At 35.1% G+C, this 16,120-nt stretch overlaps 1 protein-coding gene across 1 annotated transcript in view; it reads left to right on the top strand.

Annotated features, from left to right (window-relative positions):
* The window catches only part of TYR (tyrosinase), a 104,260-nt gene extending 89,099 nt beyond the window's left edge, over positions 1–15,161 (top strand). Inside the window, exons 4-5 of the mRNA XM_012444868.2 lie at positions 4,749–4,930; positions 14,545–15,161. Coding sequence (XP_012300291.2) covers positions 4,749–4,930; positions 14,545–14,771 — 409 coding nt within the window. The 3' untranslated portion in view covers positions 14,772–15,161. The remainder of the gene's footprint in view (positions 1–4,748; positions 4,931–14,544) is intronic.
* Positions 15,162–16,120: the final 959 nt, after the last annotated feature.

Genomic DNA, 16,120 nt, shown 5'->3' on the forward strand with positions numbered 1-16,120 from the left:
TTCCAAAGTGCTGGGATTACAGGCATGAGCCACCGCACCTGGCTGAACATACCCTTACTTTATGACACTGCAAGACGCTCAATACTCATCTTGTATAATTCTTACCCTAGCCATAGAGCCTGCTATTTCTTCAAGGAGCCCCAGTTCCCTTTAGTGGGGAATATTTCTTCTGTTGTGACTACTTTTTCTTCTTTTGGCTTTCCAATTATGCATATATTTTTCTGAAATTATCCCACAATTCTTAGTTATTTTTTATTCTTTTTTTCTCTTTGTATTTCAGTTTGGGAAGTTTCTACTAACCTAGCCTCAAGCTCACCGACTCTTTTCTTGGCCATATCAAGTCCAGTGGTATATACAACACTGTCGAAGTGTTCTTGATTTTCTAGCCTTTCTATTCTTTCTTAGCATTTCCATTTTTCTGCTTACATTATTCATGGTTTTTTATGCATATTCTTAAGTTTTTCTATTAGAAATTTTATTCTATTAATTTTATATTATGCATAGTTATTTTAAATTTATATTATTCACAATTATTTCAGATTCCATGTTTCATAGTTCCAAAATCTATGTCATATCTGAGTTAGGTTCTAATGATTGCTTTGTCTCTTCAGATTTTTTTTCTTCTCTGTGTCGTGCCTTATAATTTTTAACTAAAAGTCACGTATGTTTTATTAGGTAAGAGGAACTGAGGTAAATGGGCGTTTAGTGTACAGATTTATGTTCATCTGGCAAGGAGCTGGACAATGTTTACATGTTTGTCATAGTTGTCACAGTTTTGAGATCAGAGGCCTCAAGTTTCTCTAGTGTATTTGTTTTTCTCTCTATTCTTGATTTTGGGTTCCCCTATATACTCTTCCTTAGAGACGGTTTATGTCTTTCAGCTCTTTTAGCTGTAAGCCACGGTTATTATACTAGAGCTTTGTTGGATGGTGGTAAAGCATGAGAGAGGGGGAAGTGTTCCAAATATTTTAATTAAATCTTAGTCTTTTAGCGAGACAGTGTACTGGGGCTGTGATCTTCACAGTACAGCTTTTTTATTTATTTTAACCTCTTGCCTCTGCCCTCTGTTGCTTCCCTGGCTGCAGTATTTCTATTTGACCCCTGTGGCTTACATTTACTTCCCCTTAGGTGAGACAGGAAGACTGAAAGAGGCTGGATTGAAAGGAATTCTCTTCCTGAAACTGGGATAAAACTCTAACAATAATTTCCCCTGGATCACAGGGTTTTGATACGGAGAATGTCCTGGGCATATTTCACAACGGTCATTCTCCTCCTCCCTGTGACAGAGCAAGGGGAGGATCTTTCTCACGTCTTCACCATAAAAACCTGGTGGAGTTCCTGGAGGCAAAGCCCCCAAACATACGGAAGTTCCCCTAAGACAGCAGCTCCCAGGAATTTCCCACTATCATCACTAGTCTAGACTCCGTCTCCAGCCATTCATTGAAATGTTTCAGTGTTCCGACCATTTTAGGAATCTAGCTGCTCCTGCTCCTAGTAAACAGATCTCAGCTGTGTGCCTCTGGATGAACCCATCTCTCCACTTTTGAGGATGGCAGTTTACCCTGTAACTTCAATTCTCTCTTGGGTCCAAGAAAATTTATTGATTATTAATTTGTCTAAGTTTTTTCTTATTTTAAGGATAAGAGTGACCGGTCTTAACGTGTCAGACCCGAAAACAGGTCACATGCCAGCTTTTATTTATAAAACACATCTCTCCATATTTCCATCTGTGGTCATCTTTATTTTTTTCTAATTTTTCTGTTGTGAATTTCACTATTACTCAGATTTTCAGAAAACTATCTAGATTCAGTTCAAATGAAGTTTTGCTAAAAATATGACCCAGCTCTCCCCTCCAAAATGTCAATGTAATTATCTAAGTTAAACATCAGTATTCCCATGTGAGCTATTCTAGACATGGTTTGGTGAAATTAACTGAAGTTGAGAATCACTGGTGAAGAACTTAATCAAGATTAATACCTTCATTTGAGAAGGCTGATAAGGTGGGTGAGCACATTAATGGCTTCATCCATTAAATCTTTTGGTGCCGAGAATTGATGTCCTTGTCCTACTTAGGTAAATAATTTTTATTTCATGGCAGAAACAAGATTATTTATAAATTGAACTACAGTAGTAATTTTCCTCAGTTGACGAAAGGTACAATTTTTGCCTCAAGCCCTTATCTAGTGGCTCATTGTATAACAGGCTGTTCCTAAATCAGTCAAAGTTTGACGGGGTGGTGGGGACGTTAATTATCAGACAGCCTATTTCTCATTAAAAAAAAATTAATTTACCAATTAAAAACACATGGGTTAGTACAAATAAAATGGCTACTAAAATATTATTTGTAATACGATTTCCTTTTCTGCTACAATACATGTAGAATGTTGTGTATGCATATTTTAAAAACTAGATATAACAAAAGCATAGAGCAAGTACATGTGATTTTTTCTTTTCTCCTTTTTGTTTATGTTTTCTGTTTTACATAACAAGTACCGATTTTGTGAAGCAAAGAAAATCGTAGAAGTTAAAACAAAAGGACTAATTTATAAAATCAGGACTGTAATAAAATTTGGGGTTTATTTGTTAAGCCAGTTTCTAAATTTTCTGTTGAGGAAACTGAAGCACAGAAAAATTAACCTTCTTAAATATTGTAATTTCTCATTTTTGCCTGTCATAGTATTCACTAAAGGCACTGCTCACATATACACGGCTTTGGCATTTCTATTACAGCATATGTTATATCTCACCAACTTTAAAGTTTCTTCAGTATAGCCATAATACTGAGGAGGGGGAAGAAGAGGAGAGAGGAGCTGTAATAAAGATAATACCTTTCATGTACCATTTGTCAAGCTATGTATTTTGTGTCATTTTAATTAATCCTCACATTACCTTCATGACATAGATATGATTCCCATTGTGTAGAATAAGAAAAGGAAGATCAAACAGATTATAAAATTTTACAAATCTTTCTTGTAGCAACCTAAACAACTCAGATGTTTATACAGATCTATGTGTAACGTGACCTACAGTAGATACGCAGTAAATACTTGTTTAATAATTGAACTAATTTAGAAAGCATTTGGTTTGCATGGACTAGATTTTTAGTGTTTATCAATGGACTGACGATCCCTTACTAAATTCACAGCTGAAAACCAGCTTTGACCACAAGTATCTGAAGTTCGGATCCTCTAATAAACAAAATTGTTTTCTGTCATGGAAAAGATGATCACCACTTCTGCCATTTGGCTTTCTTGTTCTCTTCTTTATTGTACTTCAAAATGTTGAAAATGGTTTTCTGAAATTTTATTCATTTTGTTTGAAGCATGACCAGTCTTCTTTTTCAATACCACCTTTTCTACCATGTACCAACCTTTGACCTGCTAGCTTAAAATGTAGAGCTAAGTAATGATAGCTTACTTATTTAGAACTTCAATAAAAAATACCATGTTGGAAACAGGTAGGACAGATATTATTACTCTCATTTTAACGATGAGGAGGCTGTCTCCACGTTTAGTGATTTGCTTAGAGTTATACAGCCATATTAAAACACGGGGCGAGGCTACAAGAAGAGTTCCGCAACTCCAATTATTGTGTTCTTTCTTCTGTTATATGAGTTGATAGTGCAAAGCCATTCCCTTTGTCATATTGTTAATGGTCCATTATAAATTATCCTGCAACTTGAGTTTCTACTTCATTTTTACTGGATTTTTTCAATCCTTTAATTTTTTAGCTTTTGTTCTAGTCAGAGTTTTTAGTTCTATGAAACAGAAACTAACTCTGGCTGATTTAAATGGGAGAAGAACGTGCTGAGAGGCTATTGGGTAGCTCACAAAATTGTGGAGCAGCATGTTCAGAATCAGGTGAGAACAAGGGAGAAGGGCATCAGCTAAGACAGCCATCAAAACCATGCTATAGAACACAGGGCACTTCCTGGGCAACAGATTCCTTTGCTGGTAAGTCTGGCTTTGCTGCCCCTGACATTTAGATTTGAATATTGTTATAGCAACTGGCAATGCCCATTTCTAGGATGGGTTTTGATTGTCCCTGCTTCTTTGTGTCACTATCTCTGTTTCAAAGTCATGACTTCAAAGATACTGAACCATGTCAGTATCTTCTTGACTTCAAAGTCATGACTTTGAAGGAATGAATATGTCCAGTTGGCAGAATGTTGATCGTATGGTCATACCCTCACTTCAGAAAATGCTGAGAAACAAAGTAATTAAACCACTATCATCGGAGGGAAGCTCTGTCTCCCATCAAAAATCATTAAGCCTCCACTTCACCTACCATAACATAAATGTTTAAATCATTGAAAGCCTCCCACCGGAACCAAGAAAAATGACCAAATTCCAGCAACGTTTCCAATTTAGTTTATATGTTCTTTCTCTGGCCTAACTTTCTTTGGGACAAGCAATATATTTAATTTACAACTAAGACTCAACTGTCCCTCAACCAATAATTACCTTTATTTTTCAGCATTCTGAGGGTTCAAAACTCAATGTGTTTTATTCACCTCCTAAGAAATTATGTTTCCAAAGCTAGCCTCAATATTTTTTCAAACGAGTGAACTTCTTCAAGGCCTGAAAGAATGAATTGATATTTTATGAAATATTTTTGAAGTATAAAGAATATATTCAACATCTTTCCATGTCTTGGGGTTTTAATAGATGCCTTATTCTACTTTAACAATTTCAAATATTTCTTTTACACAAAATGTTTCTTAGTCTGAATAACCCTTTCCTCTGCAGTATTTTTGAGCAGTGGCTCCGAAGGCATCGCCCTCTTCTAGAAGTTTATCCAGAAGCTAATGCACCCATTGGACATAACCGGGAATCCTACATGGTTCCTTTTATACCACTCTACAGAAATGGCGATTTCTTTATTTCATCCAAAGATCTGGGCTATGACTATAGCTACCTACAAGATTCAGGTAAAGTTTACTTTCTTCCAGAGGAATTGCTGAATCCAGTGTTACCAATTTCTTTTGAAATAGTATAAAACCTTATGCTTCTACAATGTTATTCCTGAACCCTTTAAATTGGGAAAGCGCATTCCAATCCTTAATTTATTACCAGTTTATTATCATAGGAATCAAATTCTGAGGATCTTTAAAGTTGTATTCATTTTGCTTAACACAGGGTGTTTTGTACATAGCAACCATGGGAAGAACAGTAGAATCAGAAGGAAAATAAAAGGGTTTTGAGACCCTGACTCTTATCAACTGATTGTAGTGGGATCTTGGGAAATTATCTCTGCATCCCTTAATCTCAGTTTATTCACCTAAAATATTGGGATCAGAACACCTTGAATAATTATTGTGAGAATGATATGTTAATGAGCCTAGTACAGTGTGGCACAGGGTAAACATACAGCAGTTTTGGAATCGTCTTTGGGAGTTTCTTGCTAGGGTTACCAAGAAAATTTGCAGAAATCTTGATTTTAGGCATAGTTAATAATAATAATAGCTATTATAATGTTAATTGCTCTATGATGAAAATATCAACATGAAACAATATTCCTGCATAGAAGATATCAGTATAAAACAATCTTCCTGCATAGAACCATGTCAGTATCTTCTGACAAAATAAGGAACCAATTGTAGTGTTTGCCTCTATCTGAAAGTCCACTATGTACATATTCTTTACATGCATTATTAATCAACCATATATGAGGTATTATTCTTTCAAGATAGAGGTGAGAACACTGATACCCAGAGAATTTAAGTGGCTTTCCCAAAATCAAACACCAATATGTGGAGGAGCAAGACTTCAATTCTAGGAGGTCCTCCTCATCTCATCACACTGCAATTCACCTAATGCATAAGGGTTAATTATCAAAAACTGTGTGGCTTGTGGGCAGGAGGTATTTAACAAGCATTGATGTTTCAGTGTATTCATTGATAATTCATGAAACATAAAAAAAAATAAAGAAGATAAACAAATGAATGAAACTTTACTCTCTCACTATTGTGGTCGAATTCAGTAACACATGACTGGCATAGTTTCAGACCTGAAGAAGCTCCAGCGTAGAAGACAGACAACTGTGCAAGGAAGTAAAAATCATCAGGCTGTGTTATGTGCAGTAAAAGAGTCATAAAGAAAATCCCAAAGCAGTGCTGAAGAGACAGCCATAACTACGAAGGGTTCATCCTAAAAAGAGAAGACAGGGCCTTGAGAATGAGTAGGCAGGTGGGAGATAGCAAAGGGCCAGGAATAAGCTAGGCTAAGAGAACAGCAAGAACAATAGAGGTGAAAAATGTACAGTATATTTACGGAACGCTGAATTATTCTATTTGAGTAGTATGAACAGTGGAAAATGACACGAAGAAGATAAGTTGACCCAGTTTATAATAGTTAACACATACTAAGAATTTTTATTTCCCAGGAACTCTTCTCAATGTGCTCTATGCATTATTTCCTTAAATCTTCATAGTTACTCTATGAAGTAGGTATTATTACTTCTTTTTCCTTTTCATATATAAGGAAATAGAGTCTTCAAGAGTATAAAGAAATCATCCCAGGCCATTTACCTGGTATATAGTATAGTACATAAATAATTTGGGGCTAACAGGAGGGCCTATAGATCATCAACCTTGTTCTGCCCTTTGAGGGACAATTAATTGAAAAGATAATGGTTTTAACTGAACTTTTTTGCTTTGTCTGAATACTATAGCCAATAAACTAAATGCTAATACAGCTGACAAAGGAGATCAGTTTTTGGAAAATCTTAAGATCACTAAGAACCGAGAATGTTGCAAAGGGTGGAAGTGTGGTAAGAGGAGGGGCTTCCTGTACATCTCAAGTAACATGTCCTCCCTTTCTTCTATGAAAACCACAGTACATAAAGAAAGGAGCTTACTGGCAATTACTTTTCAAAGATTTTCCATTTCAGATTTTATGATTTAGTCTCTGTTTCCACTTCCAAAACATGCTAGACTTCCATGGGTTCACACTTTTGAATATGCCACTTTTTTCTGCCTGAATTCTGACTCTGTTTCTCCATTTGTCAAACTCTCAGATATAAAAACCATCCTATACTTAAACATAGGCATGATGTTTAATCACATCATTCCCAGAGTTACATAGTATTTTTTTCTATGTATGAATCTTTCCTGGGTTTTAATCTCCCCCAAACCCCCAAAATCAGAGTTTATCTTGCAAGCATCTCCATTCTAAGTATCACATTGATCTGGTATGGACTGAAATAAATAATCAATTTGAGTGTAAGTGATATTTATCATGAAGTGTCATTCCTCTTAACTAACATAAGTGAAACTTGGTAGAAAAAATGCTACATCTCTTAACATTCAGGTAATTTTTGGATATATATTTTAAAACACTTTTCAAGTATTCTATCACACCAGGTGTTTTTTATGTGTCTGTATCGAGTTGTTTATTCTTTACACACATTATTAATCAACCATATAGAGGTGAGAACACTGATACCCAGAGAACTTAAATGGCTTTCCCAAAATCAAAAACCAAAATGTAGAGGAGCAAGATTTCAATTCTTTCAAATTGAAAGGGACAAGATTTCAGTTAAATATCTTCACAAATTTTATAATGGAAGATAAATATCTTAAACAACTGCTTGCTTAAAAAGTCATTTATTTAGAGATATGCCTATCTCCAGGGGTCGATGAAGTGATATTTCAGATGACATCAATATGACAGGTAGAATTAACTAGTTGAAAAGAAGGGCATGATAAATTTGGGCCATATTGTTAGAATGATGCAAGTCATCGATAAATTTTAAGAAGGTTATAATCAAATTTGAATTTTCAAAAGGTTATCACAGCTTCAGTGTGGAGAAAACATTTTAGCATTTTAGCAAAGCACATGCAGAAAGGCAGCGAAATGCTATTATAAAAGTCTAGAGAAGAGGTGAAGGTAGTTTAAATCGCAGTGGTGGTGGAAGGAAAGGAGATAGAAAGCATGAAATAATTTGACATTATTTTGAAGGCAAAATTTACAGAACTTGGCAAATGATTTATATACCAGGAGATTAGGAATGGCTTTATGCTTTCCGGCCTGTGAAACTGATGAATGGTATTACAATTCACTGATATAATAACAAGAGGAGCAAAGAAATACATGGAGAACATTTACGGTTTTGTTACATGAAATGAAGTTATATGGGATGGTAAATGTGTCTCTTGAGAAGCTGGATACACAGGCCTGAAACTCAAAAGTGGTATCTGGCCCTCAGATCTGAATGCAATAGATATCAGCATATAAATTGTTAACTAAACTAATTTTTAAAATCCTATGGAGGGGTGATTTTTATTCTGTTTTACAGGTAAGTAAATAGAAAATCAGAAGGATGCAATGATTAATTTTAAACTACAAAGCTAGTAAGTGTCAAATATTTAATCCAAAACTACATCACCCCATCACTGCACAGAGAAAAGTGTTCCCTGTAACCCCCATATCATCTTCTACACATATGCTCCACCTGTTTGTTCCTTCCCTAGTAACCAAATGGATAGTTTTTACTACAAAGGCAACAAAATTTCCTGGATGAGCCAGGGGAGAGGAGGCTCAATGAGTCATATTAGAGGCTTGAAGGTATTTATTTCTAATTAAATTAAAAGAAATAAAATTTATTTGCGATGCATTTAGAGTAAATTTGAAAATTTCTCTAAAAGTTAATTTTAGAGAAGTTTGTGTTTAAAATAAGCAACAGCAGATACTGGGGAGGCTGAGGCAAGAGGTTCACTTAAGCCCAGGAGTGTGAGGCCAGTTTGGGCAACACGGCGACACTCGACTCTAAAAACAAAATAAAACAAAACAGCTAAAGTAACCGCAATTGCCTATTTTCTATTTTATGAATTTTTCCATATTGTTGCTTCTGATGTACTTTCAATGAGTTTAAAATTTATCTCTATTAATAGCTAAATTTTAAGCTTACCAACAAATTCTTTAAAATTTCTTGATATAATTTTGTTCAAGAGGATTATGATTCGTCATCCAGGTACTCATGTTTATAAATACTTAAGTGGTTTCTGTAAAAAGGCAGCTGATGTCTGCCATTTATCAAACATTTTCTCTTATAATTTAATTTAGTGATTCTTTAAAAAATTGAGTAGCAGGTGATTTTCTTGTATGCGTAACTAATTTACAAGGTGAGACCAAACAGCTTTGGCAATGAAGGGTTGTGGCCTCAATGCTGGTGATAAATGTAATCTTGCTTTCTGCATAGCAGAAAAGTTCTCTGTTGAGAGCTTCCTTCTTCCCATGTATTAAGATCGGGAAATTTGATTTCAAAAATGAGAACGAAAAACAATGTTCACAGGAACTGCACTGTCCCATTCTGCCAATGGAAATTGATGAGACTTCTATCATTCATGGATTTGTTCAATAGCTCTGCTTGGCTATGTGTATACCTGTGTGCATGCTGTTCCTTTCTGCCTGGGATGGATCACCACCAACATTATACACTCAAAGTCTAACTCAGTCTTTTACTCCATGGGACAGTCTTCTGGGGTGCCTTCCCTGACGTCACAGACCGATGTAGGTGTTCTCTTCTCCATGATCCCTTTGTATCTTTTACACATTTTCACCAGAACAACATTACTCTCGAAATGATTTGTTTACCTGCCAGATGCCGAGGGTGAAAAGATAAATGAGACAGAGTGCCCCTCTGGCAGGTAGTGTATCTCAGTGAATATGTGATTTTTAAATAAATGAATAGGAGAATGAAAGATAAGACATAGTATTTCCTCTTCAGTGTTTGTGACAAGCCTGAAAGTAAGACATATATAAATAAATATGATAATAAATGGACATTTGTGTCAAATGTCACAAGGCAGCAAAGAAAGTAGTTTGAGAATCCAGAGGAGAGAATGGGGCTGAGTCAGCAGTTGCAGCAAGTTTGGAAAGAAAAACTCCTATGGAAGCTAGTTTAGTTGCATATTGATGAAATTATCATTTTGTCACAATAAGAATCAACAGCAGTTGTAGATTGTTTTCTATATGATAGACATTGTACCAAGGGCTACACATAGGTTGTCTAGTTCAATTACCGCAGGTAGACTCCTAACTCTTAAATTAGAGTAATGGCCCCTAACTACTTCATGCATGTTTTGTGAATAAATGGGCATGTTAACGTGCTTTGGAAATGATAGAGCATAAAACAAATAAAAATCTACATAATTATTCTGAAAAGAATGGATGACAAGAAGAACAGAATTTCACACAGGGAAAGATGATAGAAAAATTTTAACATGGGGAAAAACAAAAAGGTGCACTGTTGAGGCTCAAAAGTGGATAGCTTAGAAAGAAAGTCTGAATTTTAGTTTAAAGCCATTGAGAAATAAAAGTGTTTCGAAGACAGTCCCTTGGTAACAGTAAAAATAGAGCCCACTTGGAATGAATTGAAGTGGAGAAATAATAACAGACGCTGGAGAACAGGACAAACATAGAAATAGTATTTAAAAGCTGTGAAAGCACTTGAGCCAAGCCTTTAACAAACAAGAAAATATTTATCACGTAGCCTTTATGTATCCTGCCTTTTGTTGGACATTTTAAATGTACTATGTATTGAAGTCACTAACAGCAATCTAAGCTAGGTATTGTAGTCCCATTTTCAAAATAATTTTAATATATATTTAAAACAGTAATTTCCAAGGTGTAGGGTTTACTCCAGCTCATACAGTTCCTGAGGGCTCACCAATATTTTGTCTGTATTCTAGCTAGTGAGAAAGGAAAAGGTAAATGGTCAAAGACACATTTTTTTTTCTTTTCAAGGGAACTTCCCACAAAGTATTTTTTTATATGTATAAATCTTTGTGGGAAGTTCCCCAAAAAAGATATATATATATATGAATATATATATTTATATTTAAATATATATATAAATATATATATTAAAAATATATATTGATATATATATAAATATATATCTTTTTGGGATTAAATATATATATTTAAATATATATAATATTTATTTAAATATATATAATATATATATTTCTTTTTAAATATATTTCTATAAATATATATATTTAAATATATGTATTTCTTTTTAAACATATTTCTTTTTAAATATATATATTTATATATATTTTTAAATATATATTTTAAATTTATATATATAAATAAGTTTGTTTATTTATAATATATAATAAACATATATATTATATAAATAAATATATATAAATATATAAATATATACATATATATGAATATGTAAATAAATTTATATATTTATTTATATATATAAATTATATTTAAAAAGATATATATTTAAATTAAAATATATATTAAAATATATATATTTCTTAAAAATAAATATATATATTTAAAAATAAATATATATTTAAATTAAAAAATATATATATTAAAATATATATATTTCTTAAAAATAAATATATATATTTAAAAATAAATATATATTTAAATTAAAAAATATATATATTAAAATATATATATATATTTCTTTTTAAGGGAACTTCCCATGAAGTTTCCAAAAAGAAAGAAATATATATATATATATGTATATACATGTAGACTGAGTCTACATGTAAGGAATGAGCTAAGGTAAAGAAAAAATGTGTAAGTCCATATATGACAAAAGTTGTTGTCTTTATGGCAGCAGGTTCTAAACTGCCAACTTCTCCAGCCATCTGATTGAGTTCTTATAAGCCAAGTCTTACACATCCCATGAATCATTACCTTTCAGTCAATATAGCACATGGATTTCAACTTTTTGTCAAGGAATGGCTTGTTAGAGGAATCTTTAAATGCCCATTAAACTAAGTCTTGTTTAGATAATTAAAACACAGCAGGATCTGTCTAGTTCCCTCATCTGGTTGGGGAGGTTGTTGGTAGTAATAAAATTATTCGTTTTAGGAATTTTGCAAACAAACTGATCATTTCTCTGACTGAAGGTATAGATAGGGATTCTTATCTGGTTGCTTTTAAATGATTCAATTTAAACTGTCCAATTAATTTTAGAATCATCTGTTTAATTTGAAAGGTATGGAAAATTTTGAATTTAACTTGATGTGATTTCTTTGTTAGGTTGCTCAGACTGATGACATCACAAAAACATGGGCGGGTAACCCATGATTTTCGTTTTGGTGAATGTTTAAACAACAACACAAAAAACCATTCACATATGAAATTTATGCATACACACACACACACACAGAAAACCCAGAATGGTCCTTAGGCTAAACACAAGTTCTGACTGAGTAATGACTATGGAAATTTTCCCCAACATTTAGAAATGCTGTTCTCTAATGCAGAGTAAATAATACATTACGATATCAAATGTTCTTTTATGATAAAGGAAGCAACTACAGAAAGCTTTTATTTGTTCAAAGTAACAGTGGTACCGATGAAAAAAAAAAGCACACACACACAAAACCCAATTCTCCCAATACTACTTTTAAAATGAACATATCAAAAGTGATTTTCATTAGAATGCAGTTATTTCTCCCCACTTGTAAATTAAAAGCCAAGACCCAGATTTATATACATGACACAATGCAAGCAATTATTAAGCTTCATCTTCTGCACAAGAATCACAAGAATGCCAAGTTAGTCTCTCTTTGTAAAAGGCAATGACAATTTCAAGACACTTCATATTTGCCTCTTTTGCCAGCACCAAGACAGCCTGCTGTGAGTATTTCCATTTCAGGAGAAACGTCCGTTCTCCACCGCTGCCTGTAGAACCAATTATTCTTTCAGGATCAAGATCTGCGGTGAGGCCTCCTGCTTTGTCCGCAGCACCTCTTTCCTGCTTGGATTTGCTGTCATTCGAGTCAGTGTCAGATAAAGATTTTCTTTTTGTACCTTTTTTTTTAAATCAACTTTTTGAGAATTGCATGTTTCACTTAACTCTGGACAATCTAAATTTTCTGTGGGTTCCCAAGTACTGTTAACACCTGACATCCCTTCCACTGGAGGAAATGCTCCACCTTGCCTTTCGCTGCACCTGCATCCAGACTTTTTCCACAAGTTCTTCAGGCTCTGCCTCTTCGCCTTTTTACCCTTTTCATTCTGTTTTTCTTTCTCCACTTTTTACAGTTATTTATTTATTTACATGTTTTGCAATGCAGTTTCACTGAAGGCTTTTGAGTTTGTGTGTGGGCGGCGGCAGGGGTTGGTTGTTGCTGTTTGTTTTTGGCAGACCTGAAGGACTATTATCCTTTTTTTTTTTTTGGTATGAAAACATTTATATTATAATTTATTTTATTTTTTTACTTTATTTTTTATTTTATTTTTTCACCACTTGTTATTTCATTTATTACAGGTGATTCTCAAGTTACAATGAGGTTTTATTTCAATAAACCTATAGTATAGTGGAATTTTTTTTTTTTTTTTTTTTTTGCATTTCAGGTTTTGGGGTACATGTGAAAAACATGCAAGATTGTTGCATAGGTGCATACGTGGCCGTGTGATTTGCTGCCTTCCTCCCCTTCACCTATATGTGGCATTTCTCCTCATGCTATCTCTCCCCAACTCCCCACCCCGCGCTGTCCCCCACGACTCCCCCCTAACAGACCCCTGTGTATAGTGCTCCCCTCCCTGTGTCCATATTCCCATAACAGCATGGTACTGGTACCAAAACAGAGATATAGACCAATGGAACAGAACAGAGGCGTCGGAGGCAACACAACATATCTATAACCATCCGATCTTTGACAAACCTGATAAAAACAAGCAATGGGGAAAGGATTCCCTGTTTAATAAGTGGTGTTGGGAAAACTGGCTAGCCATATGCAGAAAGGACTATTATTCTTACATATATCAGGTCCTCTAAGCCCTGCCCCTCCAGGCTAGACTTTCAGCGTCCTGAGGCCTTTAAAGGCCAGGCGCCGCCCTCCACCAGGGAGCGCTGTCTTCGTGGCCCGTGCATCCGCGAGGAGAAACAAAGGCCCAGAGGACCAGAGGTTCAGAATGTCCGTGCCGCAGGGCGCCGCCACAGGGCCCACACCTATGCCCCTGCAGCCCAGAAACCAAGAGTGCCCCTCACCCGCAAAGCCTCGGGACAGAGGACAGCGCCAAGGGCCAAAATCTGTTGTTTCAAGATTTAAGACTGTGACCTCTGTGAATACAGATTGTTCAAATGCCCTGGAGTTCTAGGGAGGCTTCTAAGATTACTGAGCATTTGTCAACATTACTGTTAATGTTCGTCAAATAATTAAAAGACTGGATTAGTGAATGGTTAATGATATAACAGTGTTCCATTGATAACTGGAATTGTTGCAAGATGCTTTTTACAGGAGGAGATGGAAAAATCATAGGTAACATTTGAGTACACACTATATACCAGGCACTGAATCATTTACAGATTTATCTATATATATTCAAATCTTCCAACAAGGGGGGTATTATTTTCCTATTTTTCTGATGAAGCAACTGAGGCTTTGGAATATTGGGTGTAACTTTCCTAAGCTCTTACAGGTAGTAAGTAGCAGAGCTGGCCTTCAAACGCAGGTGTCTATTTCAAAGGACTGTGAAAGGATGAGGACGATAGTGGTAGCAACAATGGTGGTAACACTACTAAAAACAATGGGATGTCTTTCTATTTCAGACCCAGACTCTTTTCAAGACTACATTAAGTCCTATTTGGAACAAGCCAGTCGGATCTGGTCATGGCTCCTTGGGGCGGCAATGGTAGGGGCTGTCCTCACTGCCCTGCTGGCAGGGCTCGCCAGCTTGCTGTGTCGTCGCAAGACAAAGGAGCTTCCTGAAGAAAAGCAGCCACTCCTCATGGAGAAAGAGGATTGCCACAGCTTGTTGTATCAAAGCCATGTATAAAAAAGGCTTAGGCAATAAAGTAGGGCCAGAAAGCCTGACCACGCTAACTCAAAGTAATGTCCAGGTTCCCCGAGGATATCTGCTGGTATCTTTCTGTAAAGACCATTTGCAAAACTGTGACCTAATACAAGGTGTACCCTTCTCCCAACTCAGGTGGAACACATCTGTTTTTGTCTTGCTGTTTTCACTCGGCCCTTTTAACAGTTTTCCCCTAAGCCCATACTTCTAAGGAAAGGATGCTATTTAGTAATGAGGAACTGTTGCTTGTATCTGAATTAAAGTGCTCTTATTAAAAAATTGAAATAATTTTAATTTTTGCCTTCTGATTATTTTTAAATACGTGTTTTTTATTGGCCCCATTTTTATTTTAAGAAAACAGTGACAAATCTACTTTAACTGACTCCTTTAGGCTTGAAAAACACATTTTTATTTTCTTCAGAAAGTATGATATTTCCCTATATTTTACATTTCTGCTCCAAAATATATTATGGACTTCCAATAGAAAACAACTTTCAGCTCTTTCCTGTCATAGCTCTGACGATACTTTTTAAGGTCACCGAGAACAAGGTCCCAGCCTCTACAACACATCCAGCTAAGTGCCTGTCTCAAGATGTGTCCATTAAATACTTTAATGATGATAATTATATTAACATCTTTTCAACTTCTAAGAAGTATTTTATTTTATTAGGGAAAGTTTAAATGCAACCAAACATTTGAAGGTTGAACAATTATCTGAATATTAGCTTTTCTGCAGTTCTAGTAAAATAACTCATTTCCATTTTCCTTGGCTATTAAGATTTTAAATTAGGATGTTCAGATGTTCCTACTACTTAAATTTGGGGGCCCTATTGATTTCCAAAAACAGTTCAATTGGTATTACATTTATATCATAGCTATGCATAGCATAAAAGACTAGGACCAGTGGGTAGTTATAGTGGGCCCATTTTAGTTCAATAAGAGGAAACTGAAATTTAGAACTTCAGAGAGTTCTAAAATTGAAATGGACATCTTTGGAAAACAACAAGTGCTTACTACAGGAAGGCTCCACATATTGGATTGGGGGGCTGATTCGACTTGGAATCTAGGGAGAAAGAAAACTTAAGCGGTGAGTCTAGAATATATTTATATATATTGGCTCAGGATTCTTACCAACTCTTTCCCCACCGTAAAGCAAAGCTAACCGTGCTCTATAGAAAGTGGCTGTTACTCTCCCACATTATTTCAGGGTTTTTCACCATTCCTTCTTCCAGCCTTCCAACCAAACTCATTTACTTTGTCCAGGTGTCCCCAGTCTCTGCAGTTTCCTTACACCTAGTTGTGCTTGTCTGCTTAGGGTTTTCAAATAGTAT

This window comes from Aotus nancymaae, unplaced genomic scaffold (genome assembly GCF_030222135.1).
Source record: "Aotus nancymaae isolate 86718 unplaced genomic scaffold, 86718_ANA_hifiasm-v0.15.2.pri h1tg000059l, whole genome shotgun sequence".
NCBI classification, from domain to species: Eukaryota; Metazoa; Chordata; class Mammalia; order Primates; family Aotidae; genus Aotus; species Aotus nancymaae.